Source organism: Orcinus orca, chromosome 1 (genome assembly GCF_937001465.1).
Source record: "Orcinus orca chromosome 1, mOrcOrc1.1, whole genome shotgun sequence".
NCBI lineage: Eukaryota > Metazoa > Chordata > Mammalia > Artiodactyla > Delphinidae > Orcinus > Orcinus orca.
The window spans coordinates 114560736-114587654 of NC_064559.1; the positions used below are offsets into that span (position 1 = coordinate 114560736).

Consider the following 26919-nt stretch of genomic DNA (forward strand, 5'->3'; position numbering starts at 1 on the left):
GGCTCTGCTCAAATTTGCTGCTCCCCTCATCCCTCAGGCGGTTGCTCAGACTTAAACGAGGCCACGTAAGGCACGAGAGAGGGGCTTTCTGAGGCCAGTCTGCTTCCCTCCTGTGATCCTCCCACATCTATTCTTAGGTCCCAGGAGACTGATCTGCCTCCGTGTTCCCTCCAGGGAGAGAAAGGAGGGGGAGGCAAAGTCAGGGAAGAAGAAGTCATTGTCACTGTCTAATCTGAGCCTTAGTGGTGACACTGAGGGACCTCTGAGCAGAATGGATACAGCAACTGGTTTGATTAAATCAAACCTCTCCCTCAACCTTGTTAAATTAAACTGACAGGCCGGGAGCAGATGAGGGAGCGCAGAGGGCTCATCACCTGTGGTGGAGGCAGGGGAGGCCGGGAGCTGGGGCCTCCCTCCCAGGAAGATCAGATGGTAGCAGAGCAGCGGCCTGCCCTTTCCCTTATTTGCTGACTATAGATAGGAGATGAGATTTATGGATGTGAGATGCCTAAGTACCTGTCTGAGCACAGGCTGTGAAAGTGATGCAGAGGCAGACTGCCGCCGCTCAGTAGGCTCTGCAAATTCCCTTGGCACTGTCCAGTGACAGTGTTCTTGACATTTCAAAGGGCCTTTACACTTTACCTTCACAGCAGGCAGGTAGCAGTGAGATTGTTTTCCTCACTTTACAGTCAGAGAAATTGAGGCACGGGGGTGGATTACAGGGCCAACCAGCAGGCAGAGATGGGCAGCGGAGCCAGTCTAAGACCCCCAGGTCTCCCTCACTTCTCCCTCCCCCGTCCTGGCTCACTTCACCTCCAGCTTATGTCATTTGGCAGAACTCCCCAGGACTTAGTCCCTGGACTGCCATCTCTTCTCCCACCCACCAGAGAAATGTAAACCACACAGCTTGCTTCGTGGGCCATCAGGAAAATGCCAGTTCCCACCTGGCTTGGGGCAGCCCACCTGCAAAGCACACGGCTGGCTTCCAAAGGTCACGAGGCCATTCTAATGTACTCATATCACTCTCCCACCTGCCCAAGCCCCCCCGAGTGATTTCCGCTCCACCTAATTACAAGTTAGGGGAGGGGAAGGGGGTGGGCAAGATATTGTTAGCAACACCAGCAAACAGTAATAGGAGACAGATAACACCGATACCCTGCTGGCTTCCTCACCTGTCACCCAGTTCCTCACCTGCCAAAGCTAATTTTCCACTCACCAGTGGGTGAGAGCTCATTTCAGAGTGTGTGAGCCACACACACACTCACACACATGCATGGGTACCCAGTGCCATTGTGAATAGAGTAATGCCTCACCCAGGATTCCCTTGTTCTCACTTTCCATGCACTCCAATGATTTGTTTATTGACACCTCCACCCTTTTCCAATCTATTTTCCGTAGGAAAGACACTGGGATGGGGAGGCTGGCAAAGACAGTGCATAGTGATTACTGGAGACCCTGTTGACCCCTACCTCCTCCAAGGCACACTCATCACACGCCAATTAATGATCAGAACCTGGGACAGGGAGAACAAAGGACAGAGGGAAGGGGAGAGAGGAGCAGACTTTCAACCACTGCCACCATGAAGGAAGCTGGGAGAGAGAGCCGGCACAAGGTGGTAACATTTGCCTGATGAGGACAAACAGCTGGAAACAGCACCCACCAGGGGAGAGTATGTATGGGCCACACCAGACATGGCATTGCCGTGCTCTTCCCTCATGGTTTTCATCACCACTCTTGACCTGAAAAAGATAGCAAAGAGCAGGCAGGCAGATAGGTCGAAGGTACTTGGACAAATATCACCAGCTTCCTGAACTCACCGTTGGTGTTGTGACTGGCCGCACGCAAACCCAACACGTCCAACCTATCGATCTGAAATCATAGAAGAGCTCTCTAAGGCAAGGAGTTGGATTCCTCTAGAAACACCTACCAAAGTGTGATGGAGGGGAAAGAGGTCTCGGCGGGGAGTAGGGGGAGGGTGAGGGACAGGGGAGGGAAGATCACTGGATCTGAGTTCCTTTGCTGATTCTGCCATTAGCGACCTGGGTGACTTAGGGCAAATCACTTAACATTTCTGGGCTGCACTCTCGTAACTTGTAAAGTCATATGCTTGGGTGTGAAATGCAGACTGTCAGACTTAGAGATCACAGAGGAGAAAACTGAGACACAACGAGGTTAAATTTCGTGTTCAAGTCCACATGGTGAGGCCTTGGAGTGACAGAAGGCATGGGTTCTGAAGCCAGAGCCTCTGGGTGAACCGAGGGGAGTTCTGGTTCCTCATCCCTTCCTCACCTGCAGAACAGAGGCAATAGGAGCCCTGCCTCCGAGGGTCTGGGAAGAACAGATGCGTGCCTGACACAAGGAAAGCCCTCAATAAATGTTAGCTAGCTCTATTTTCAGTGACAGACTGGAGGTTCAGACCCACAGAGCTTGACTTCTAGTCTCTCCATGAGGTCACAATTCCCTGATTATCTATAAGGTCCTTTACAGCTCCCAAATTCCATGATTCTAAGTCCGAGAGATGAAAATGCAAGTGATTTCGAAAACCCTCCAGGCAGAGACACAAAAGCCCATTTGGGGGATTCATTATTCACTCTCCATTGCCTCAGTCGCTTTCTATGGATGACGGTTCATGAGGAATAATCACAGCAGGGAAAACCTGTCCAAATGCAGGGAGGAGGGAGGGCAGTAAAAAACCCAAACTCCTTTGCGTGTTCAGCTCCTGTTCTGCAATGTGCATCTTCATTTGTTAAATGACGGCAGTGTTTCTTGGCCTCATTGCCTTTCCGCTCTGGGAACCGGAGGCTGTCTCCTGGTACAGACTGCTGCTGCTGTGAGTCACTGCCCACCCCACTCACACCCCACAAAACCCCAGAACTCTGGTCAAGCAGAAGCCCTCACAGAAGCAGCTGTCACCCTCAAGCATTGGCTCCCCTCAGGGTCTCCAGGCTGAAACCTCACCTGTACCCCAGGGCCGGTGTCTGATCAAGGTAAGGACAGTTCTCTGCCACCTGCGAAAGACCAGGCTTAGGAGCCAGCCTGGTGGAAGCAAATATGCACAGTAAGCCAAACCTGAAACTGACCTCTTTTTCTACTTACCCCATGGCCTCAGTGGGAGAAGCAGGTCGCCTTCTTTCTCTCTTGCTGACAACTCTCCCCCTGGCAGGCTGCCAATGCCTGGTACTTGTTTACAGCTACCAGAAGCTGGTGGAGATGACCAAATAGTGTGTAATAAAATCAGCTTTTGCCCTGAGTTACAGGCCACGGTGATGTTACAGGCAAGTCAGCGCTGGGCCTCCAGGGAGCCAGATGTGGCAGGATATCCCCAGGAGAGTGCAGGGAGCAAGTCTCTTTCCTTCTCAGTGCTGTTTGCATCAACCAGCATCAATCTGCACAAATTCCATAAGTATATCCCCTAGCTGTGCCCTGACATTCTTCAGGTGTTCTTTGCAGTTGAAAAATACTTGCTTTTCCAGCAAATGTTTGCAAAATGGAAATGTTTACTTCCCAGTAGCAATGAGACCATCGCTTAGGCAGCATAAGCACAGGCCCATAGCTGCAAATAATTCCAAATAGGGGTTGGTAGCAGCCCATAGACTTAACTGTTCATTATTCAGACTCGTCTAATTTTGCACTTACAATTCCTCTGAATGAAGGAAGGAATGAATGAAGTTTTCTCAGACAATTATCCTTCATGCATGAAGTTTTCTCAGACGACTATCCTGCTACTGCTTCCTCCAACACCTTCCTTCTCTCCCTCTCCAAAAAGTTTTAGCACCTGCATAACTGGTCTTGCAGCCCAGGAACTTTGTAAAGAAGTGACGACTGTGACTGTGGCGTCTAAGTTAACACAGTATGCAAGACTGATGGCCATTCTGCGGATGGGGAAGTATTCCGCAGAGGAGGGCAGTAGAAAGAGGTTACCTTGGAAACAGGGAGACTATTATATCACCTTTCAGACCCATCTCTTTGGACCTCAGTTGCTCTATCTGAAAGTGAGGAGAATGTTACTCTATGTTTGAGGACACCAAAAGCTAACAAGCTTCCAATGACTGAGTCTTTGATTCCACCACCCAGTCAGAAGAGTTTTCCCTTAAACACCAAAGTGAATCTTTCTTTTGGAACCGAGAGGGCTCCCAACATGTAGACCACTTCGTCTCTCTGCTGTCTCTCCTGGTGTTGGGATTGTAAGAAGCAGAGGAGCCCAGGCCTCTGTCTAAGGTGGACAGAGGAAGATATCATGGAAACTGAGAGTTAGGTTATTCTAAGAAGAGTTAGGCTTCTGTCCAATTCCTCCCCCACCATCCCAGTGTTTCACACCAGCCACGCAGTCTCTGCTCAGCACCTCTGGGCCTGCCTGCCAGGAGAGGTCCTCTGCCCGGAGAGAAACAGTTCTGCAGTGATATCTGAACACATTCCAACAGCACGTGTTTATCTCTAGGGTCAGCCTTTCCTGTTGATGCTCAGGAGGTGTGGGGGGAGTGGGGACGGGGATTGGGATAAGGGCTGTTGGCAGCCACAAGGGGGGGAGGCATGAGGGCAATGGGGACATGGACCCACCCTTGGGAGGGTGATGTTATGATGAGGTTTCCAGACTGTGTGTGGCCACATATCTCTTTCCTCACATCAGGTTATCAGGATGAGCTCCTCAGCTCTTCTGTTGCCAGTGGAGACGAGATGGCCATTGCCTTAGCCAGGGGTGCCTCATCCAGGGCAGGCTAAGACTTGGTGGGTTGGGACGTCCAGGTGAGAACCACAGGATCTGGAGCTAGGAGAATGGCAGTGTTTCCATTGTTTAGTTTAGGATCCGAGTTCCGTTGGGATACACCTGGTTCTGCCTCTCCCTTTGAGCTCAGTCATCGGTGCCAGGACCTTCAGGCTCTGGCAGTAGAGCAGAGGGGACCACCTTCCCTGACTAGGCTGGGCAAACCACAAGAGTCTGACACCTTTAGGCACCGTTTCCGGGAGCTGCACCTCAAGAAAAGTACCCACAATACACTTATCCCCACCAGCAAGGGGCAAAGCTGAGATGCTTCTGAGGGTTCCACTCCAGCTCTGGACGGCTTTGAGAAAGTAAGTTCACATCCAATCTCAAGACCTTTGATTTATTCTTTATTTTCAAATGAGGTAATCTCATCTTCCCCCCAGGCTGAGTGTTGCCGGGGGGGGGGGGGGGCGGACAGGAGGGAGGAGGCTGAACCATTTGATTCCTCTTCAGCAAAAATGAATCGTCCTCTAACCCCCACCCCCATCCTCAGCCCAAGGATATTTATCCCTGTTTATACAACCATGGCAATAGGCTTTATTCTCTACCACTTAAGAAAAAGAAAAAGAAAAGGTGGAAGACAGAGCTACCTCTTCAGAAACCAGGTAAGAGAGAGGGCTCCACACACCCTGGTGTAATGTTGACCTTCTCAGAGGCAGGGGAGCAAGAAAGTTGTAGTGGCCCAGCATCATAAAAGCACCCCAGAGTTTGACAGTAATTGTCCTCCAAAGTTCTGGGGGAACCACACGGGAATAGCACTTCTGACTTGGCTGGGACCTGTCTCTTTTGAGCACTGCACTGAGTTTATGGTCATCAGTTTTTTTTCTTGCCATATCCTTGACCTTAAAAGTGGGTAGAGGGCTTCCCTGGTGGCACAGTGGTTGGGAGTCCGCCTGCCGATGCAGGGGACACGATTTGTGCCCCGGTCTGGGAAGATCCCACATGCCGCGGAGCAGCTGGGCCTGTGAGCCATGGCCACTGGGCCTGCGCGTCCGGAGCCTGTGCTTCGCAACGGGAGAGACCACAACAGTGAGAGGCCCGCGTACCGCAAAAAAAAAAAAAAAAAAAAAAGTGGGTAGAATGCAATCTTTGGCTTTGCTAACAATATATTCTTCATCTCTAAGATGGATTCCCCTTGTCCTGACTACTTCACAGATCATTGTCAAAATAGAGTTTTGTAAGGCATATAAAAGTGTTAAGATTCACATAGGTTTAAACTATAGCAAGGGAAACTGAGGCCAGTAAAAGGAAAGCATCTGTGCAAGGTCATACTGTGTTGTCAATACTCTAGAAGGCCTAAACACCCAGTCCTAAATTCTTGGTGAAGAGATCAGCCTGCATCTCCGGGAGTTTTAACCATAGCTGCTCTCCCACTAACTTCCAAGAGGATTCCAGTCCTTGAGCTCGAAGGCATGGAGAAAATTAGGCCTGAAACTTGACTCCCAATACTATTTCAGCCACACACCCGCAGACTCAGTGCCTCGTATACCCGCCGCTGCTGCTGGGTGCTGCGCAGCAAAGCACCGGCCCTCCGGGTTGAGGAGCTCTTTTGTGGTGTTTCTCCCCACATAAAACTTCCTCCGTGAACTATATGTTAACGGGCAGTCCCAGAGGATTCAACTCAAAAACTGGTCCACCTGGGCTGGAGACCTTAGCCCCATACTTGGGAATGGCTCCCACTCTGAACTCTCCTGGTGTCCTACCCAAAGGGGCCCCTTGGGGATCTCGATTCACAACTGCCAGGAAGCCGGCGGCCGGGCTCTGCAACGCTGAGTGGACCAGCGGGCCGGACTCGCCACGGGCGGCGGTGGCCGGCCTGGGAGAGCAGCAGGAAATGCATTTTCGGGCTCTCCTAGCGGGCGTTGGAAACTCGGGGGCAGATTCTCAGCTCCATCCCGCGGCCGTCGGCTTTTCTGACCCACGCGGGATCCTGTGCCGCGATCTCGAAGGGAGCGAGGCCACTTGAGTTGGCGAGCGGCCACCGAGACACAGGCTTCGGACTGGGTTCTGACCCACTTGTGTGCCTTTTCCTTTTCTCTATCCAGCGGCTTCCGCTGCCCAGCTTCATCCAAAGGGGGCAGTCAGGGCTAGGCCGAGAGCCCTAGGCAAGGTCCACTATAATTGAGAACCCGGGGCTAAGTGGAGGCCATCCGACGGGACTCTGCAAAGTCTTCATTTCTGAAGACGTTCATTTTTATCCTCCCTCCCTCCTTCGCTCTCACCTCTCCATGGTAAACAGAGGTGGCGCTCTTTGCTGACACGGATCGGAATGGCCGAAGTTTCTGCCTCCTTTCTTTGCCCCTTCTCTCGCGTCTTCAAGGTTGACTCATTCGGAGATCCCTAAATTCTGCGTGGGGCAAACTTTCCCCCATTAATTACCTTGAAACAACAAGTCGCTAATTGCGCTAATTATTCTCGGGCCCTGCAACACCGCCCCCCCGCGGGCCAGGCCGTATTGCAGGGAGCCCGGGCACCGGGTGGGAACCTCAGCCCCGACTCACGCGGAGGCCGGCGTTGCGGGTCCTGGGTTCGGCTGGGAGGAGTGCCCCGGGCAGGCCTGCGGCTCCTCTCGGGTCCATCGCCCAGGACCTGGCTGGAGCTCGCACACCTCCGGCGCATGGGCCGCGTCTGCTGAATAGAATGTTAGCATCTTTGAGTCCTTTCTCCCTCCCCCGACCTTACAGAGAGCTTCGCAAGTGGCCAGAGCAAGAATTAGGATAACTGACGCCGCCGGAGTACTGCGGGAGAGAAAGGCCTGCCCCTCCACCCCTGCCCACCCTACTGAAGGCAGCCCCCATCCCATTACCCTATTTTATGTTTTCATGAAGAGTCATTACCTGAAATTATGGTGTCTAATTTTTATTTTTTTACCTGTCTGTCTTATCCCCTTCCCTTCCGCCGCGCCTTGTACGTTCTTGAGACCAGAGACCTAGCCTGTCTTATTCAGTAACCGCAGACCTATAACCCTGCAGGGAGTACAGTAGAGCCTCCATTGCTTCGTGATAAATACGTGAACGGACCGAGCGGCGGCTCCTCCGCTCCAGGGGTGAGGAGTAGACTGGAAGGTGAGGTAGACCCACACTTCCGGAGTCCACTTTTTTGAACACTTCAGAATTCAAAAGAGCTGCCAAGTGGCATTTGGGGTGGAGGGTGTTCCTTTTCTGATCGGAGTTTGGGAAACAGTGTTGACACTGAGGTACTCAGCTTCTTCCGAGACCGCTACCCAGTTCCCATCCGTAAGACGGGCTCTCTCTGGGGGTCACGTGCTTTGTTGGGGGACGTCGGTACAGTCTGGCGTCACGATATACCCCGCCGCACCGGCCAGGACCAGGTAGGTGTCCCCCATGTCAGCCCCCCAGGAGCGGAGGCCCTCGCCTGGTGCACCCACCCGCTCCAGGGCCCATCCACTGCAGCCCAGCCCGCGCCCCCCGTGCGTTCTTCTCATTGGCTGAAGGCATCCCTCCTGCATTCTCATAGGCTGTCCCACTTTTCCCTCCGCCCCCAGCACGGACTGCGCGCCGCGAGTAGCCGGGAAGCGGCTCCAAGTCCGGACCTGGGAGCAGAGGCTCGGCTCGGCGCTGCGAGAGGCGCGGGGGCCGCGAGCCGGCCGAGCGCGGTTTCGGTGGGACCGGTGTTCCCATCCTGGGACTCTCTCGTGGAGCCGAGCCCGGCCAATAGGCGCATGAGGAAGAAGAGCAGGGAAATGGACTGCTATTTGCGCCGCCTCAAACAGGAGCTGGTAAGAGCGGAGCGGGAGCCGGGGGCTGGGAGGGCTGCTCCGCCACGACGGGTACCTGGCCTCCGCCAGGACCCCGGGACCGCGACGCGCGCGGGGCCGAGGCCCAGAGAGGAGAGGAGGGCACACGGCGAGCAGGCGGAGGACAGGGCCTGTCCTGAGGAAAAGGGGCCCCGTGGAAACTTGGAGCAGAGACTTGTGTGAGAGGGAGGCAGGCACGAACGAGTGAGAGAGACGGAGGGAGCCAAGCAAGTCCAGACCGAAATGTGCCCAGAGACCCGAGGGAGCAAAGAGGGCTCACCCGAGACGCGGTGGGACCCGGGCGCCCGCACGGAAAGAGCGGAACGCGGCTGCCGGGCAGCTGGGGCTGCGCGGGGCGCCGGGAGGAGGGTGCGTGGCCCCAGCCCTGCGCGGGGCAGGAGGTCGGCCAGGGACTGCTCGTTCGAGGGGAGCTGGCACCTCCGGGCACCCCCCCAGCTGTGGCGGCCGGGCTTGGCAGGGCTGGCGCGGCTGCAGGGGCAGGCCCTGCCGGCTGTCTGCCCGGACTTGCCTGCCAGCGGGGAGGGGGCTGGCAGCTGGACCGGCGGGGGCGGGCCCGGCGCGGGAGGACGGGCGTCGCCTGGCAGCTCGCGAGCGGGAGTGCGGAGGCCCAACCAGATGTCAGGGGTCTGGGCTGGGGGAACGAGGAGGGAACGTGCAGAGGCCGGGGTGCGGGGGCCGGGAGAAGTGGCACAGTCTCGGGGTCGGGGGGTGGGCGGCGGGGCGTGGAAATCGCCCAAGTGGGGAGAGCGGCTTCTGCCGAAACTCTGTTGTGGGAGGCGCATTGCTTCTTACTGACTTAATATCCCTCCCCCTCCCACCTGCCACCTCTCTTGTTCTACCCACCACGAGAATTCAGACAGATATTATGCACGTCCCCCACCTGGGCCGCCACAGCCGTCTCTGTCAACCAGGCTCTCCTGGGGCTTTGCCTCCGCCTCCTTTTGTCCCTTTTAGTTTGTTTCTCTTGGAGTCGACCTCTTTTCGGTCTCACTTTTCTCCCCTCTTTCTTCTTGCTTTTCAGGGCCAGGGGCACCCAGGCTGACAACAGCAGACCTGGATCCAAAAAGTGCCAGCCCATGGCTCTCCAGATTCCATGACAGCCTCTCCCACTCCTGCCTGCAAACTGTCCACTCTTCCCGCTGGGGAGGGAGCTTGGCAGCTTTAACAGGGGCCAGCTTGCGGGGGAGGGGGAGCTTGTAGCAGCAGGTGTTCTCATTGATGTTTCCTGGTCAAGTGGCCCAGGCACTCTTTCTGTCTGTCCCACTCCGGGGCCTGCCTTCTCAGGTCAATGGTCACTTCTCTGGGACTTCCTCCCCAAGCCCTTTTGGTGGTGACACTCAGATGGGAACATTACCCAGAGGAATGCTTCTTAGATGAGGGACAGAAGAGTCTCCATCATGTCCTTTCCCATACTCATTTTCTCATGCTTTCCATGTCAGTTTGGGATGGCTGGCCCCAGCCCACACATAATTCTGACTTGTCCCATTCACTTGTCCAATACCAGAAGGAAAGGTCAAGGTCGCCACAGATAACGTCTGAAGTCCAAGGGCCATGTTGAGAAAAGAATCTAACAGAATCCTCTTTTTTTTGCTTGGAATCTGGGACCACACCACCCACCTCAGGATCTGCCTTAATAGAGGGTTTGTGGGTGTTCCTGGCACGGGCTTGAATTTTAAAATCCTACTGATTTGCATTTTTTACAGCACCTTAGGTGGGAGGTGGTGAGGGGGGGCGAAGACAGTCTGTGGACGCCGGGAGAGAATAAAAAAGGCAATAGGAATCTGCACGGAGCTGAGCTCCAGGTCTTGATTTGCACACTCTCCTGCCAAGGACTTGAGCCCCAGTCCCCGGAAGGAGGAAGGGGAGAGGCTGAAGTCACCCAGCTCCCCATTAGCTTTCATTTGGCCCTTTGTCTGAACAGCTTCAGCCTTTGACTCTCTTGGAGAGGAAGCCAAATGCCTGGCCTGGGGCCCAGAATGACACTCAGATGGGAGAGCTCTGCACCCTCCCTCCACCCATGGTGTTCCGCCCCCTCCCCAGTGCCAGTCTGCCCAGAAAGGAGACAGAGCAGAGTGACAGGCAGAGCTATTAAAGTCTTGTTCACTCCCTGACGCCTCAGCCCAGGGCTTAGGCAGAGCCAGATCTCAGTGACTCTGTTTTCCCAATGGAGTGAAGGAGAAGGTGGAGCTGAGTTAGCTCAGGCTCAGCCTGTTGGCTCCTCTAAGGACTTTGGGGTTTGAATTCACCGCAGCTTGGTTGTGCCTGGGTTAGGAAGGTGTTGGCTTGTTTATCCCCTGGGTCTGCAATGGGGTGGGAAAGGCTTATAGTCAGTATGTGTCATGAGCTTGAAGTGTGTGTGTGTGTGTGTGTGTGTGTGTGTGTGTGTGTGTGTGTGTGTGTGTGTGTGTGTGTGTGTGTGTGTGTGTGTGTGTGTTCATCCCAGGCAGAATCTTCCCTGCCACCCAGGAGGACTGTGTGGTGCTTGGCTTTGCCCTAAGTTAGTGTGTGCCCAGGAATGGCACTCATGTAATACTAGTCAAGTTCTACATTCATTTATGCCGTTAAATTCCCTTCAAGAAGCATACGTCCTACAGACACTGTGGGTTAAGGCTGCTGGAAAAAGAAACATCAAGGAGTTGTGAAATTTTCTTTGTCGAGGGTGTTGTGCACTCCTCTCCTGCCTCCTGGTCCTGCCCTTGGCCCAGAAAATCTAGACAAGAAGAGTCTGATCTTGAAAACCAAAGTAGCAGATTTCCCAATTTCCTGAAGCAGAAAATTTGCATTGTAACAAGTGAGCACTGGAGGGATGCTGAGAATTTGGGGATCCTGGCTGAATTAGGTTGATGTCTGGAGAACTGGCCCTTCTCCCCTGTTTGGAAGAGGACAGGGATCTGGTTTCAGGGCTGAAATGTAGCAGGAGAGTAGCAGCAGCTGACACACTTCTTCCTAAGGATGAGGGGATCAGGGCTGCAACTACTCAGTAGGGAATATATCTCTCCCCCCCTCCAGCAGCCAAAGAGGGGCCCTGCCTGAACACAGGCCTTGGGAGCAGCTGTTCCTTATACACTGCTCCCTTGAGGGCTTCCAACAAATGGGGTAGACATAGGCACACAGAGGAAGCAGATGTAAGATGCTCACAGGGTGTTGCTCATGAGTTCAGATCAGTGTAGAGCAAACAGAGTGCATAAAGGCTGAGTAAAGTACAGCCAGGGTGGGAAGGCTTCCTGGAGGAGGACGAGGTTTATGGAACCAGCTCCTTTAATGTCGATCCTAGCTGAGGCCTGGTGAAGCAGCAGAGAGACTTCTCTCAGGCTGGGGAAGGTCCTTCTAGAACAACTTGGTGTTCCTAGAAGGCAATTATCTAGCCACTAGTGGCCACAAGTTCAGGAGATTCTGGTACATGGAGGAGGACCAGAGCATAAAGACAAAATAAGGAGGAAATAAGAAGGTGATAGAGGAGGTACATTAGGAACAGCCTTCAGCTCTTGGGGCAAAAGAGCAAGTTTCCTGAGGCAGAAAAAAGCTTCTGCAAAGGATCTCATAATGTGGTCTCCCTTGATGTTTAGAGCTAGAGTGAAGAGGACTTTGCTGGGGTGTGCTGTAGTCAGTGGGAAGAGCATGGAGCACAGGATTTGAGGTCAGACCAACCTGAACTCAAAACCTGGCTCTGTGTGACCCTGGCAGATTATTTGACGTCTCTGTTCCTTAGCTTTCTCATCCGTAAAATGGGCTTTTAAAAGTACCTACTTTATACAGCTACTGTGAAGATTATGTCAAGTGCCTCCCCAGCTGTATGTCCCTAGCACATAACACAGTACCTAATGTGTTGTAAGCACTTGGTAAACTCACAGTGATGAACTGATCAGACTGGTGTGCATGTGTCATTCGTTCACAGAACACACTTATTGAGTTCGTACTATGTTTAAAGCACTTTGCCAGGCACTAGTACTTTGGTTACAAATATAAACAGACACCGATCCTGCTTTCAGGAAACTCAGAGTTTAATGGGAGTGATAATAATAACAACATATATTGATGTTAACAGTTACTGATATGCCAGATATCTCAGGTATTATGTCAGTTGCCAAAGCAACACTAAGAAGTTGCACTTCCATTATTCCCATTTTATAAATGGGACATGGGGAGGTTAAGTGGCTTGGCCAAGGTATAGAGCTGATAAGTGGCAGAACTACGATTCAAACCCAGCCAGTCTGACTGCAGATCTCACACTCTTCGCCAGTATATGCATGCGAATGTCTTGTATAGAAACGGAGGATACGTACTAGATGAGAGGCACACATTCAGTGCTCTGAGAGGAGGAATTACCTCCAGCTAGGGGATCAGGGAAGGCCTCATGGAAGTGGTAGCATTTGAACCACACCTCGAGGGATAAATAGGGATGGGAGCAGGAGAAAAAGAGCATTTCAGGCAGATGATGAAACGACATGACCAAAACGTGCAGAGATGGAAGTAATGGGGGTGTTTGAAGACTGTCTAGAGGGGACATTTGAAGACTCACTGGATTATGGCTAGAACATAGGGTATATGCAGAAAAAGAGTGGGCAACAGGGCTGAAAGAGCTGTTGAGAGCAGAAGGGGGGGCGGGGTTGAATGCCATGCTGAAGAGTCTGACCTTTTCCATATGCATTTCCGAGCAGCGTGGTTAGAGACGTGCCCTGGGATCTAGGAGGTGGTTGGGGTGGGGATGGGGGAAGGGAGGAAATTGAGGCGGGAAGATGAGGTAGAAGGTTATTACAAGAGTCCACACAGGAGAGTATGAAGGCCTGAATCAGAAAGGAGAAAAAGAAGGTAACCCTTTGAGGTCCCTTGGATGCCCAAGGAACTTGGTTCACTGGCTGCCTTGGAGAGGGGCTAAAGCTGGACAGGGGAGAGGTGAGGCTGAGAGGCAAGCCCCCTGCAGGGGCGAGACTGGGCCCCTCTCTCCGTCTGTCTGCCTCTTGCCCAAGCACATGGCCCCCCGTAGACTGTTCAGTTGGGAGAGTGGGCTCATCCGTCTCACACTCCCTCCTTTCTTTACCCTCCTCCCTCCTCCGGCTCTTGGCACAGTTTCTACCTTACCTTCCTGTTGAGAGTTCCAGCCAAGAGCAGGGGGCTGTGAAGGTCCCTATTCACGGAGCTGGAGAATGGGCCACTTGGCAAAAGCTGGGCTTTTCCCATTTCCGGCCCTGAACCTCCTTCTAGCTTCCAGTGGGGCTGAAAGGAACTGTGTAGGGATCTTGTGAGTAATGGGGGTGGGGGGAGTGAGGCAGGGCACACTGCCAGGTCCATGGGCAAAGCTGGAGCCTGTGTCAAAGGATTCTGGCTGAGCTGGGAGAGGGCGTGAGATGGATGGATGGAGGGCACAGCTGTGGGATCAGTCAGGGGCCTAGGAGAGGGCTTGGGAAGGTTGCCGAGGATGCTGGTGTCACATTTTCCCATCCTTACTCCTCCCAAACCACAAAGGGCCCAGCGAGTGCCATGGAGGGGAGCTGTCCATGGGCAGCTGAGCCCTCACCACCCCGCGGAGGGCTCAGGGCTGGAGGGCCAGGATTTGGCTTCCCAGCAAGCATCTTCCCCCTTCAGATGAGTCAGTGAAGAAACACCTTCAGTGGAAGTGAACCGAATTGGGTCTTGGAGTCCCTCCACGACTTCATGTTCTTCCTCCCTATGTGATGATAATTGCCCTCGCACGTCCCACTGACTATCCTGGTTTCTTCTCACAACAATCCCATGAGGCTGAAGAGTCAGGGATTATGATGACATGGAAAGCTCACTGGCCTGGAGTCAGAGGGCCAGGCATGGGGTCCCAGTTCTGCCACTAATCCACCTCGGAACCTCAGGCAATAGATCTGTGTTTCCACTGGCGGTGCTCAAGATGACATCAGGTGATACTCAGATGAAAAGCTTAGTTTCGATAGATAGATGGATAGATAGATAGGAAGCGTTACCATCTGTTTATGGCAAGTGATATACATTTCATATAAGTTTCCATATAAATCCATTAATTTATATAAACAGATTTAAGTAAAATATTAAGTAGGAGACTAGGTCATATATAGATATGGTGAAATCATCAAGGAAAGTCTAGGGAAGTGTGTTTAGGAAACACTGAGGGAGAAAACGAACCTCTCAGCTCCCTAGCTTCCTAATCCATTAAGTGGGGTAACTCCAACTGCCTCGTCAGACTCCCGGAGCAATTGTGGGCATCAGACGAGGTCATGTAGAAGACAGAGCCAGTGCTATACACGTGTGAGGGGTTATCATTTCACAGTCAGAATCCGAAGCACAAAAGGTTGGTGAATCTGCCCCATGTGGAGTGGCCGAGTTAGTCAGCTGGAGGGGGCCAGGTCTCCACAGGACGGCATGGGGCACTTCACAAACCCGAGGAGGGTGCCCGGGGGCATCCAGCTCCACCACAGGGAGGAAGCCAGGGGCTGGTTTAGATTGCAGTGGGAGAGATTAAAGTTTGACAGGAAGAAAATGTTTAGAATGAGACATTTGGAGGCCCAGAAGATGCCGGGCGTGGGAGATGGGCTGTGGGGTGGGGTGGATGCAAGGAGGGTGGTGAGACCTTTCTCAGAAAGGGTTCGCACAGCCGTCTCTAGGATACGCTTATCACGGGTGTTGTGCTTGGCGGTGGAGCAGGCTAGCTCTGTGCCTGTGTGCACACGTGTGTGTACAAGCGTGTGTGAGTGTGTGTGAGCTGGGGTGGAGAAAGACGGTAGTGCCTGTTAGAGCCATTCCCACTCAAACGAATCAGAACTAATTAGGCCTTCTTGTGACTTTTCCACCTGAGCCCTGAGGGCAGGTTGGGTATGACTTGGCACCGTCCCGAGGCACTGGGAGGCCAGAGAGGAGCTCATCACCTACAGCATGGGATTTAGTGTTCGTTTCTAGCTCGGGACTTTCTCAGGTTTGGCGCCTCTCCTTTACGCCCACCCCACGTTGCTCTCTCTTCTCCCTCTCGGCCAGAGAAACCTTGGGATCTGAGCGGGTCCCACGCTCTGGGGAAGACAGCAGCCTGCCCTCTGGCTCTTTCTCCTTGGGTGACATCACTCCCCCCGGGCTGGGAAAGGCAGCTCGCTTCTCCGTCAGGCGCCCCAGCCGATGCTCCTGCCTCCCCACTCCCTGGCCTCCCTGTTTCCCACACTAGGGCTTCCTTCTTCCATCCTCAGCCCCCTCACAGCTGCCTTCTTGCCCTCCAAGGTCAGCGCTCTGTGGCTGGCTGACCGAATCTGGCTGGACCATGGGCAGGAGGATGCGAGGCTTCCCTTTTCCTCCCTCTGTGTGGTGCCAGGGTGGGAAAAGGGACCAGACGAGACGTTTCTCCTCAATCAGACCAGACAGGTGAACGGAATCCTATCACTACTGCGTGTTCAGGTTCACTGAGGAAGAAATGTTCTGGAAGTTCTCAGGAAGTCTTAAGATAACAGCCAAACTCCACCTGTAGGCCACGCATAAACACACATTACCTCATCTTGTCTGTCCAAAGTTGGACCAGGCAGGAACTCTTATTCCCATTTTAAAGAATGGAGAAATTGGAGTTCCCTGGCGGTCTAGTGGTTCGTAGGATGCAGCACGTTCACTGAAGTGGCCCAGATTCAATCCCTGGTGGGGGAACTAAGATCCCGCAAGCCGCGCAGGGCGGCCAAAAAAAGCAAGAATGGAGAAATTAAAAAACAGAAAATTTAAATAGCTTGCTCAGATCACACAGCTATTACATGGCAGAGCTGGGATTTGAACCCTGTTCCGTTTGTCTCCAGAACCCAAGATCTTAACCAATGCACTGTCATTTTCCATAGGCCTGCAACTTCAGCTCTTATTTACTTAAATGGGGCCTCTGTTTTACGGGCATCCCTGAATTCATACATACCCACACATTCGTTCTCACTTTAAAAAGGTAGAAAATGTCAGCATTATTTCTTAAGGATTTTTCCATACTGGAAGGGATTGAATGGGGTCATTTCATTCCTCCCACCGCCTCTGACCTGGACTGTGTTTAGCCTTCTGGAAGGAAGCTGGCAAGCTCCGACTCTGTGCCTCTTGGTGAAATGAAACCTTGAGAAAGGTTCCTGACCCTTCCTCCCTGGGTAGTGACTTACTGAGGGCAGCAAGCAATTTGGGGTGCTCAGTGGTACTCAGTGTATGTTTTATGGATATGTAGTAAGTGCACAGGTGCTAGCTGGGTTCTGGGGCAACACAATGATGTGTAGATCTCAGTCCCTGCCCCCAAGAAGTAGATGCTCAATGAATGTTTCATCAGTGACCCAGCACTTAAATGCACAGAGGAGCTGTGAGTAGCAGGACGACAGGGAAGAGCGTTTTAAGTATCACAGAAGAGGTTCTGATGGGAGTGTGGGGTGTATATGGGAGTGGATTATGCTTCTGAGTGGCGAGTGACAGGGTCGGAGGTGTGTGTCGGGAAGCCTGATTTGGTGGCCTGCAAGGAGGCTTCTGCAGCGTTGCAGGGGGTAGAAGGGCAGATGTGCAGCATCTGGGGACAAGAGCGGCCAGTGGGGTGGGAAAGCCGATTATGACCCTGAGGTTCCAGGTTGGGCTGAGTGGTATGAGGCAGGGGGCAGAAATAGGAGAGTCGGTGCAGCAGTTTGCCGGGAAGGGACCTTGAGGAGTTTGGTTTGGGGCTCAGAGTCTCCTGACTCTGCTCTGGGTCTTCCAGTTGTGGCTGAGCTGCCTCCAGAAGGAAGGGGTCAGGAAGGTAGAAGACAAAGAGGCCAGAGCAGGGGGCCGTCAGCAAGCGTGGCCACGCCACAGGCTGTGTCTCCTGCTGCTGCTGCTGCCACTCAAATGGAGCATGCTTGCCCAGCAGCCTGGCAAACCCCAGGCCGTGAGGCCCCGAGCCACCACTTCTTCTTGCTCTTTCTTGGGGAAGGTGCAGAGTGGGGGCAATCCTACACTCAGCAACGGCTTCCTTGCCCTCAGCGACAGTCAGTCCTCCACTGTCTGTTAGCACTGCTGGCTCAGGAGAGCCTGGGATGGCCCCTAACTCCCACCAAAGCCCGAGTTGGCAGGGGAGGGTGTGACCCTAAAGCCTGAGAGGGTCAGCTGCCAGCACAGCGCTGCAGAGCCTCTGCGCCTGCCCTCCCAGGCCCTGCACCCCTCCACCCTGTGGGCTTAGCTCTGTGCATTAGGACAAGGCTGGGAGGTAAGATGATCCCGGTGGGTCTCTGGGGGGCTTAAGAAACAGATGGTCCCCTTGCCTGAGGTTTGCCGTTGTAACATGAGCAGATCTGGGGAGGGAGCTGGCGGAACCAAGGCAGCTTGGGCCCGGGGATGGGAACCTCGTGAATGTTATCAGACAAAGCATCCCCTGCCCAGCCTCCAAACTCGGCCCTCACCCAAGTCAATCTCTTAGCCCCTTCCAGCTGGCACCTGGGACTCGGGCCTTAGACACCCACAGAGGGGCTGGGGAACTGGCCCCCGGTGTCCCCACTCTTGGCTAGGACAGCGGAGCCAACTGGGCCAAGAAGGCAGGAAGAGCACTGGAGCCAAGTTTGAGAGCAGCTGAGAGGGGACAGGTGTTGGGAAGGGAGAAAAGGGCTGGGCAGAGCTGGGCAGGGGTCTCAGCAAACAGGAGCTTCGTGGCTCCTTATCTGTCTCCTGACCTGCCAGATGTGAACAGTGAAAGGAAACCCCAGGCCTACCCTCCCTTTCTCTTAGGGAATCTGAGCCCCTCCTCTTCCCTAGCGTCCCTCTCAGCCCTCCTCCACTGCGCAGCCATCCTGAGGCAGTGCTTGGTGGTTAGGACGCTAGCATATGGAGTGAGACGTCCTGTGTTTGAGTCCCAGAAGCGTGAGCCGTGTGACCTTGGGCAAGTTACTTCACCCTCACCGTGGTTAACTCATATGTTAACATGAGAATTATAATACCAACCTCCTAGGGTTTATATAAGGATGCGATGAGATGATGTGCACAGAATACTTAGCTCAACTCCTGTTACACAGTAACTGCTCACAAATTGTTATTGTCTTCATCATCCTCATCTCAGGGAGGCTCAGGAGAAGAAGGCACAGACACAAAGGACACAGGTGGCCACCGGAACTTTCTGTACCGTCAAACTGATCTCAGTGCCACCTCTTACCTTCTATGTAATCTTGAGCTAGTTCCTTATGTGCCTCAGTTTCCTCATCTGTAAAATAGGAACCATAATACTACCTCACAGAGTAGTTGGGGAGATTAACTATAGATTAATTACACATATGCATATATGTATACATATATGTAGCTCAGGACGGTGCTTGTCTTAGCAAGTCAGCTGCCATTAATAGTATTTCCTTTATCCAGCCATATCCGTGTCAAAATTCCTCCTCTCCCAGCCCTGATCTGCACTGTACTAGGCTGTACAGAGATAGGGTCAGTGGCAGGCTGCAATGACCCTGGAGGTGTGTGTTTGGGGAACAGCCCTTCCCCCTGGCTCACAGGCCCTGTGCTCTCTCCCCTGCAGATGTCCATGAAGGAAGTGGGCGATGGCTTGCAGGATCAGATGAACTGCATGATGGGGGCGCTGCAAGAACTGAAGCTCCTGCAGGTGCAGACAGCACTGGAGCAGCTGGAGATCTCTGGAGGGGGTCCTGCCCCAGGCTGCCCTGAAAGCCCCCGGCCGCAGCTGGAGCCCCCTCAGTGGGAGGGTGGCAGCAGTCCTGCCAGGCCTGCGGGCTGCTCCCCCTCCAGCCAGCCCGCTCTGGGCAGCAGCGCCAAGCTTCCATCTCCTAGGAGTGTGTGTGGGAGGGATCTAGCTCCCCCGCCCAGGACACGGCTGCCAGAGCACCAAAGCTGTGCCCAGCGGGGGCCAGAGCTGGTGGAACCGGATGACTGGACCTCCACGTTGATGTCCCGGGGCCGGAATCGACAGCCTCTGGTGTTAGGTGACAACGTTTTTGCGGACCTGGTGGGCAACTGGCTGGACTTGCCGGAACTGGAGAAGGGTGGGGAGAAGGGTGAGACCCGGGAGGCAGGAGCCCCCAAAGGAGGGAGGGGCCCGCCGCGGGAGCTGGGCCGCAGGTTTGCCCTAACAGCAAACATCTTTAGGAAGTTCTTGCGTAGTGTGCGGCCTGACCGTGACCGGCTGCTGAAGGAGAAACCAGGCTGGGTGACACCCACGGCCTCTGAGCCCAGAGCCGGACGCTTGCAGAAGGGCAAGAAGCGGGGCCATTCCAAGGGCTCTGGACATTGCCCCTTCCCAGGTGCCTCGGAGCCCAGACGAGGGGAGAATCCTTCCACCAGCTGCCCCAAGGCCCTGGAATCCTCACCCTCTGGCTTTGATGTTAACACAGCGGTTTGGGTCTGAATCCTAGAGGTAGAAATTTGACTGACCCAAAAGGGCCAGGTCCCAGTGCTGGGCCCCTGGGAAAGAGGCCAGGTGGTATGGCTTTCAAAAGCCTAACTCCAAGTCCCTTCCGCCGAGAAGGGAGGGAGAAGAAGCAGAAGGTCTGGAGCAGAGCTGACAGGCCTGTAGTTGGGCGAGGCTGTACTAGGGGCTGGCTGGTGGGGGAGGCAAGAGTCCTTGGACAGAGAGAGAGAGAGAGAGAGAGAGAATGTGTGTGTGTGTTGCTTTGGGGCTGGAGGTGACAGCAGGAGAGGGGCAGGAGGAGAAGACCAGGAAATCCTTCTGACATTCCTTCACTGCCCCCAAAGACCTCAGTGTAACATTCTGCATGGATCGGGCACTGGGGCCACAGGTTCCCCAGAGACATCGCCAATAAAGACCTTGTTTCTCGTGTCCCCAGCCTCATAACTGTTTGCTTCCTTGGCAAAGCGCTGCTCCAGGCACAGGTAGTAAAGCCTGGCCCTCCTGGGAGTGGGAGCAGAGAGGCAAATTCCCACCCCCTTCTGTTGCCCTTGAGATTTCAGCCCATCCCTGGACCCTGAGAAACGGCTGACTAAGGAGTGTGTATAAGGAGTGCTTGGGGAAGCCCCAAGCCTTTACAGAAGCACAGGAAAGGAAAGCTACTATTTGTATAGCACGTTAAACGTCTGAAAGCCTTTTCATATCCATTATCTCCTTCGTAAATGGGCAAGAAAGGCAGGTATTATCCCCATTTTCCAGATGAGGAAGTAAGCCTGGATGTGCTACTTGTCCAAGTACAGGCCGCAGGCAGGGGCTGACTGAAGAACAGATGCCGGGCCCTGGAATCACACACACTCCTTCCCCAACACCCTGTCTCCAGCTCAGAACTTCCACCCAGGGCACAAGAACATGTGAATTCACCAGTGAGGCAAGGTGAGCCAAGAAGAAATACGCACTCATTTTAAAATGCCTTTGGCCTCATCTTCCCACCTTGTCCAGGACAACCCAGGGTGGAGGGGCAGCAGCTCAGCTCCGGCACCCGTGGCTACACCTAAAGCCGTGCTGGGCACGTGGCCCGGAGAGCAACGCTGCCAGATCCAGGGCCCGCCTGCCTGTCCCTCCCACCCTGGCAGGGAACGCCCACTGGCTGGGAAAAGACAATGCGGGTCCCTGTTTGGGCCGAGCCTGACCAGCAGGGCAATCCGTTTCTCCTCCCTCACCTCCTCCTGGCTGAACTCCCCTCTGCCTGATGGGGAGTGACAGCTGCAATTAGAGGCAAGCCGCCTTCCCGCCCTCAGAGCATTTAATACCAAATTGTAGAGGAAAAAATAACAAGACAGGCTCTTCCTGCATCCTGGACCCCTGGGGGCAGAGATGGAGGGAGGGGGCTTAGAGTGAACAGCCCCACAGCTCTAGTTGGGAAGCGATTAGGGTCACCCTCAAATTCCCACACAGTCAAATGGTAGATGTGTAGTTTTCAGTGGCAAAAGCTACAAGAGGAAAGGTGCTTATTAATTTTTGTGTGTGTGTGTGCGCGCACAATGGCTATTGGCCAGGCAGTGTGCACACGTCTTTCAAACTTCAAAATGACCCCAGAAGGTATTGTTAATACCTGGTAATTCAGTGGAGGCTCTGAGGGGTCCTGTAAGCTGCCCATATGAGGTTACTAGCAAATGAAAGAACCAGGATTTGAAACAGAGGGATGTCTGGCTCCAAAGCCTGTACTTTCCTCGTGTCTCCCTGGAGTTTACCAACCGAGCTAGCCCTTTCTGGAGGAGGAAGCCCCTGCCCATCCTTCCTGTCTCCCCACAGAAACCTGAAATCCATCCTGGGTGAAGGCCCATCGGCTGTGGCTGCCTCGGGTGGTGGAGTGATGTGTGTGTGTTTGCACACGTGTAGAATGTGTGTGTGTGAAGATCCCACCCACTGAATCGCTGAGTCTGGAGAGGAGGGAGCCATGGGCTGCTGGATGGGGGAGAAGCTACCCATCAGTTACTCAAGAAGGCACCAGCTCCGAGTCAGGAATGATCCTACAGGAAACCAGGTCACCTCTTGGCCATTCATCTGTGACGCATCAGTTTTGTGGACAGTCATTGCGATTCAGACCAACTGAACAAAACTTTCTGAACACTTCCCAGTGCCAGGCGTTGTGATAGGAACTAAGAACAGAGCAATGACAAGGACCCAGTTCCTGACTCAAGGGGTCCAGTAGGAAGAAAGAAGAAACTCTTAACCCAAAGGTTAGCCAGAAGGGATCCAAGGGAATGAAAACTCACTGCAACTTGGGCCAGAACAAAACAATGAGTGACACATGCTGCCACAAAATTCGCAGGTGTTGGGCACTGCCTGCTTCGTGCTCTTATTTCCTTCTTACCACATTCGGGAAATAGCTGCTGTTACTCCTATTTCACATGGAGAGGCTCAGAGAAGTTTAGCAACTTGCCGAGGGTCCCAGTGCCAGAGCTGGGATTGAAATAGTTCCAGCTGACTTGCAGGCTTGCGCTTTTCACACCGCCCCACAAACTGTCCATATTTACTCCAAAGCCAAGTCAAGAGGAACAACAACAAAACCCATCCTCCCCGCATTATCCACGCATGGAGAATAAATGGAATGCTGGCTGCCAGTGGTGGAATTTTGCCCGGGTCTTGACAGGGCTGATGTAGTGCCCCGTCCCGTGCTTTGATGATGAAAGATTAGGGCCGATTCATATGTGTCCCCCCACCCCCATTATTTTTCCTTCTCCGTCCCCTTTTGGGCTCCTGCCGGGAAAATGATGGAGACTATTTTACTGACGCTGAGGGGAGAGGTGAATGGGAATGCGTGCGGCCTAAGTGATACAGGAATGTGGGGGGGGAGCCATGTGTGAGGGGAAGTAGTGGAAGGAAGCTGAGAGAAATTGACAGCTTAATGCTGCCCCTGGGGCTCATTTTATGGTTAATTAGGACATGCAAATAAGCTGGAAGTTCATATGATACCCTCCCTGGCATGGGGTCTGCCTCACACCTGGCCCACTTCCCTGGCAGGTACCGGGGTCCCCTGATTGGCTCAGGCATCTGCTCGGGACCCCACCTGCTTCTCTGTGGCCCTGAGACCAGAGTGTGTCTGTAGATGATCCCTGGCTACAAGCAGGAGCTAGAAGAGTCCCTGTGGCCGGAGGGCCTGCCTAGTCCCTTTCTCTTCCCATCCCTTCAGCCCTGGGACCCCTCTTGCCCAGAGGGTCCCTCTTCCTCAAGCACTTCCGCTGCACCACCCCTCAGGTGGAGAGCCGAACTCAAACTTGCCCCGAGGACCAGAGACCTGGCTCAGCTCTGTCCCCGCCACGTGGCCCTGTTCCGCAGAGCGCTGTGGCAAGCGGGGCGCCCCCATCTTTCCCGAGTCACAGCAACACTTCCTACAGGGCCTCCCTAAAGCGGGAGCACAGCCTGTCTCTCGGCAGGTATCTGGCTCTCAGTGCCCGCCAGGTGCCTTCCCCAGCCAGGGCAGTCACGGCGCTTCTGCTGGTACCCGGGCATGGGCACTGGATTCCGGAGTCAAACAGGATAGGAGACCCACTTGCCCGTCACTGTGTAAGCTACAGTGGGTGGCTTAACCTCCCTGAGCCTCACTGTTCTTGGTGTGAAACGGCGAAAATGCAGGGCTGCTGTGAGATGTGAAGGACGTGAGGCACCTCGGCCTCTAGAACCCAGCAGAAGCTCAGTATGTATCAGATGAGTGACCGTCACTTCAGGCGCGGACCAAGTGACCGAGGGCCAAAAACAATGAAAGATCAAGAACAGCTTTCTCAGAGCCTTGGTCTGCTCTTCTGGCCCCATTACCTCACAGAACTGTAACAAGGATCAGAGAAGACAATAAGTGTGAACATGTTTTTGTACATTGTAAAAATATTACCCGGATGGGCTATTGGCCAAATGGCAAACAATTTACACTTTTCCGTGGAAGGATATGTGTGTGCACGTGTGTAGGGGGCTGGGTACGGAGGGGCAGCAGCATAGGCTGAGCTCAGGAATGATGCTTGAAGACCCCCCACTGCCTGAGGATGTGCTCTAGGGAGCACCCCCACCCCCGCCCGCTACCTCACAGTAAACCCTCAGGGCCCGCGCATTCCTGGCAAGGACTAGAGAGGTGGACGAGCCAAGTTCTGATGGTTTTGAGGAGTCAGTGTCGCCACCCCACACTCTCACCCGCATCGCTCTCTGAAATCATCTTTGTGTTACTGGTCAGAGAGGCCGCCAAGGAACAAAGAGGGAGGGAGCCCTTCTCGGGCACCTACTCCTCAGCACAACACTTGGGGCAAAAATAATCTGGCAGGGAGCCATGACTGCACCTCACACTCCGCCTTTTCCCTGTATCTTGGCCAGGCTGGGCCCTGGGTCCGGGAGGGAGCAGGGTCTCTGACTCTCCACCAGGTCTCAGGCCACAGCTGCCGCGCTTCCGCTCCCTGGCTTCCACTCCACCGAATCCACTCCCTGTACGCCCCTCTGGACCCATCCCTCAAGACAGCCACCCTGTTCCGGGGGCATAGGAATCACTGCCAAAAATGCCCTCCTGCGTGCTCTGCACCTCCGGCAGAAGCCCACCACGACCCAGCTCTGGGCTCTCCGCCCTGCCCCCTAGTTCTTCCCACTGGCCGGGGTGGGGCGGGGGGCGGGTTCAGGCACAGCAGATGCCACCTGGTTTTGGGGGGAGGTGCCCCCATCCAAGGGAAGAATCAGGTTTTGTTTCCCTGTTTCCCCCGCTCTGCACATGTTACTCCCCTGGCTGGCTGCTTTCCCTTTCCTCCTGTGCCTCCCCCTCAGGCCCCTTCCTCACCTCCCCCTGCCGACCGGAGGGCCCGCAGCTGCAAGGAAATGCTGCCTGGGCTCTGGGAGGACAGAGGAGGTGAAGGAAGTGTCTTCAAGATCCTGTGACTTCATCCTCATTGGGCCTGTCTTCCGTGGGTGTCTGGAGGCCCAGTCCTTCCCAACAGACCCAACAGACTTTCTCAGCCTTACTTCTGGGCACTTCCCACCCCCCAACTTGACGCTCCAGGGAGGTGAGCACGTTGCTCCAAGCTTGGGGTTTTTATGCCTCTAGGTCTTTGCATTGCTGTTTCCCCACTGCCTCTGACCGGCTGACCTGTTAACGCACCTTTCACTCTGCAGTTCAGAGGGCATCTCCTCTGCGAAGCCCTCCCCAGGGGCTTTATCTGTGCCTGTACCCAACCACAGGACTTACTCTGTAAGTCACCCTAGCAACTCCCCTCCCACCACTCCTGTACCTCCAGCACCGCGGAGCACAAGGCTCTCGATGTGACCTCCACTCCTCAGAGTGAACCCTCTGCTGAGCCCGGCTCCTGCATCTCCTGCTTTAGGCAAGACCAGCAGTCAAGGCCCCTCAGCTGCCTCCCCAGGCCCACTTCTCACTCAACTCCTCAGTCCACTTCCCAGGAGAGGGGAGCTGGGGCCAACATCACTTTCAAGAGAGTAAACTCCCCAACCTGAGCCCCCCTCCCCAAGCTGTTGTGTGGTGCCCTGTCTCTGGCCCGTTGCTTTGGCGTCTCCACCCTAGCTTTCCAGGCCAATCCTACTGTAACACGGGCTGTCTGAGGAGCCCTGGCCCTCCCCCTCCCACCCAGCTCCCTGCCCCTGGCATGCTGTCATCCGGCCGCCCAGAGCTCAGGTCCTGCAGATGACCGCAGCCACTTGTCTTCCATGCCTGCTCAATCCCAGTGGCTCCCTCTTTCCATCCTGGAGGACATCACTTTTACCCCAGCCTCCAAGTTTTATCCCCTTCTACTTGCTCCCTCCCAACAGGTCGTCCTGACCTGGCTCATCCCCTTGTCCTTTATGGCAACAACATCTGGCCCCAGCCTTACCCTACCATAGGAGTTTTTCTTAACCTGCTTTGCCAGGGATCCCCGCCCCTGCTGGGGACATCGAGTCTGCTAGATTCTGCTTCCCCCATTGTGATTGTGGAGGGTCAGGGTGGGGCAAGGGGGAAGGAAGTTGAGAGCTGGGTGCTCAGCGCCTTCCCTCCCTCCAGCCCCACTACTGGCCACACTCCAGACATTGTCTCCCAGCAAGGCAGCATGCGTATCAGTCGTTTGTGTAGAAGTGGTGGGAAAGGGGAGGGTATCAGGCATAAAAAGTTTTCTAAAAGCAAGAAGTAGCAACATTTGGAGGTTCCTCCAAATGGTGTTCAAGTACAGCAACTGAAATCCCTGCATAGACTCTGCTCCTCAGGCAGAAGTGCCAAGGCTGGTGACTTCATCCCGGACGGCCACCAAGTAGTCACTCAAAGCCTCCTACGTGCACTGCCTAGGGACGGGCCTAGGGAGCTTCCTCCTCATCACAGGGAGCACCGGGCAGACTGACTCAAGCAGGTGTTAGAATCCCCGATCTGAGGTTCCAAGCATCTGTTCAAATAAGTCAATTTATATTCCAGAAAATACGGGGTTAGGGGACTGTATCAGTGATTTCAAAGGCCCAAAGAATTCCAAAGCTCCTGGTCTTGGCTTCGGGACCCTACAGGGAACATAGGGATCAAATATCTTCTTTAAACTTCTCCATTAAATGTATCCCCTCCCAGGCAAGGCAGACAGGGCCCAGTGCCTAATCCCACAATTCCAAGTCCTACTTTCCGTAATGGGAAGACTGCATGCTTAACGCCGCTCCTTCAAACTCCCCAACCCACCCACCTAGAGAGATACTAGTGATGCAAAGGGCAAGGGAGACGGGGGCTACAGAAGTGTGGCTTGGCTTTCACCCGCAAGGGAAGGCCTGAATGATGGGGTCTTGGTGGGAAAGTTGGCACCTACCCAATAGGAGTGGATTAAGGGAAAGAGCCTTCTTAATCAAAATGGTAGATCCCCAGGGAAAGGAAGGGGCTGAAGGGCCAGAGGGGCTGCTGTCTCCTGCTGTGAAGTAACAGTAAAGAAAGGAAAACTTGGGAGGGTGTGAAGGTGGGAACTAATTACCCACCCTGTAGGTACCAAAGGGTCTGAGGGGAGAATTATGTCAAGTGAAGCAGAGGAATACAGAGCAAAAAAAAAAGCCTTTTCTCTTAAATCCTCCCTAACATCTTGGAGTGCCGAA

General features: G+C 54.1%; 1 protein-coding gene across 1 annotated transcript; it reads left to right on the forward strand.

The window, feature by feature from the left end:
• The first annotated feature begins 8140 nt into the window (after positions 1-8140).
• Positions 8141-20277, forward strand: INKA2 (inka box actin regulator 2). Its single transcript, XM_004263186.4, has 2 exons — positions 8141-8501; positions 19003-20277. The coding sequence occupies exons 1-2, from the start codon at positions 8445-8447 to the stop codon at positions 19843-19845; spliced, it is 900 nt and encodes a 299-aa protein (XP_004263234.1). The 5' UTR covers positions 8141-8444; the 3' UTR covers positions 19846-20277.
• The last annotated feature ends 6642 nt before the right edge of the window (positions 20278-26919 follow it).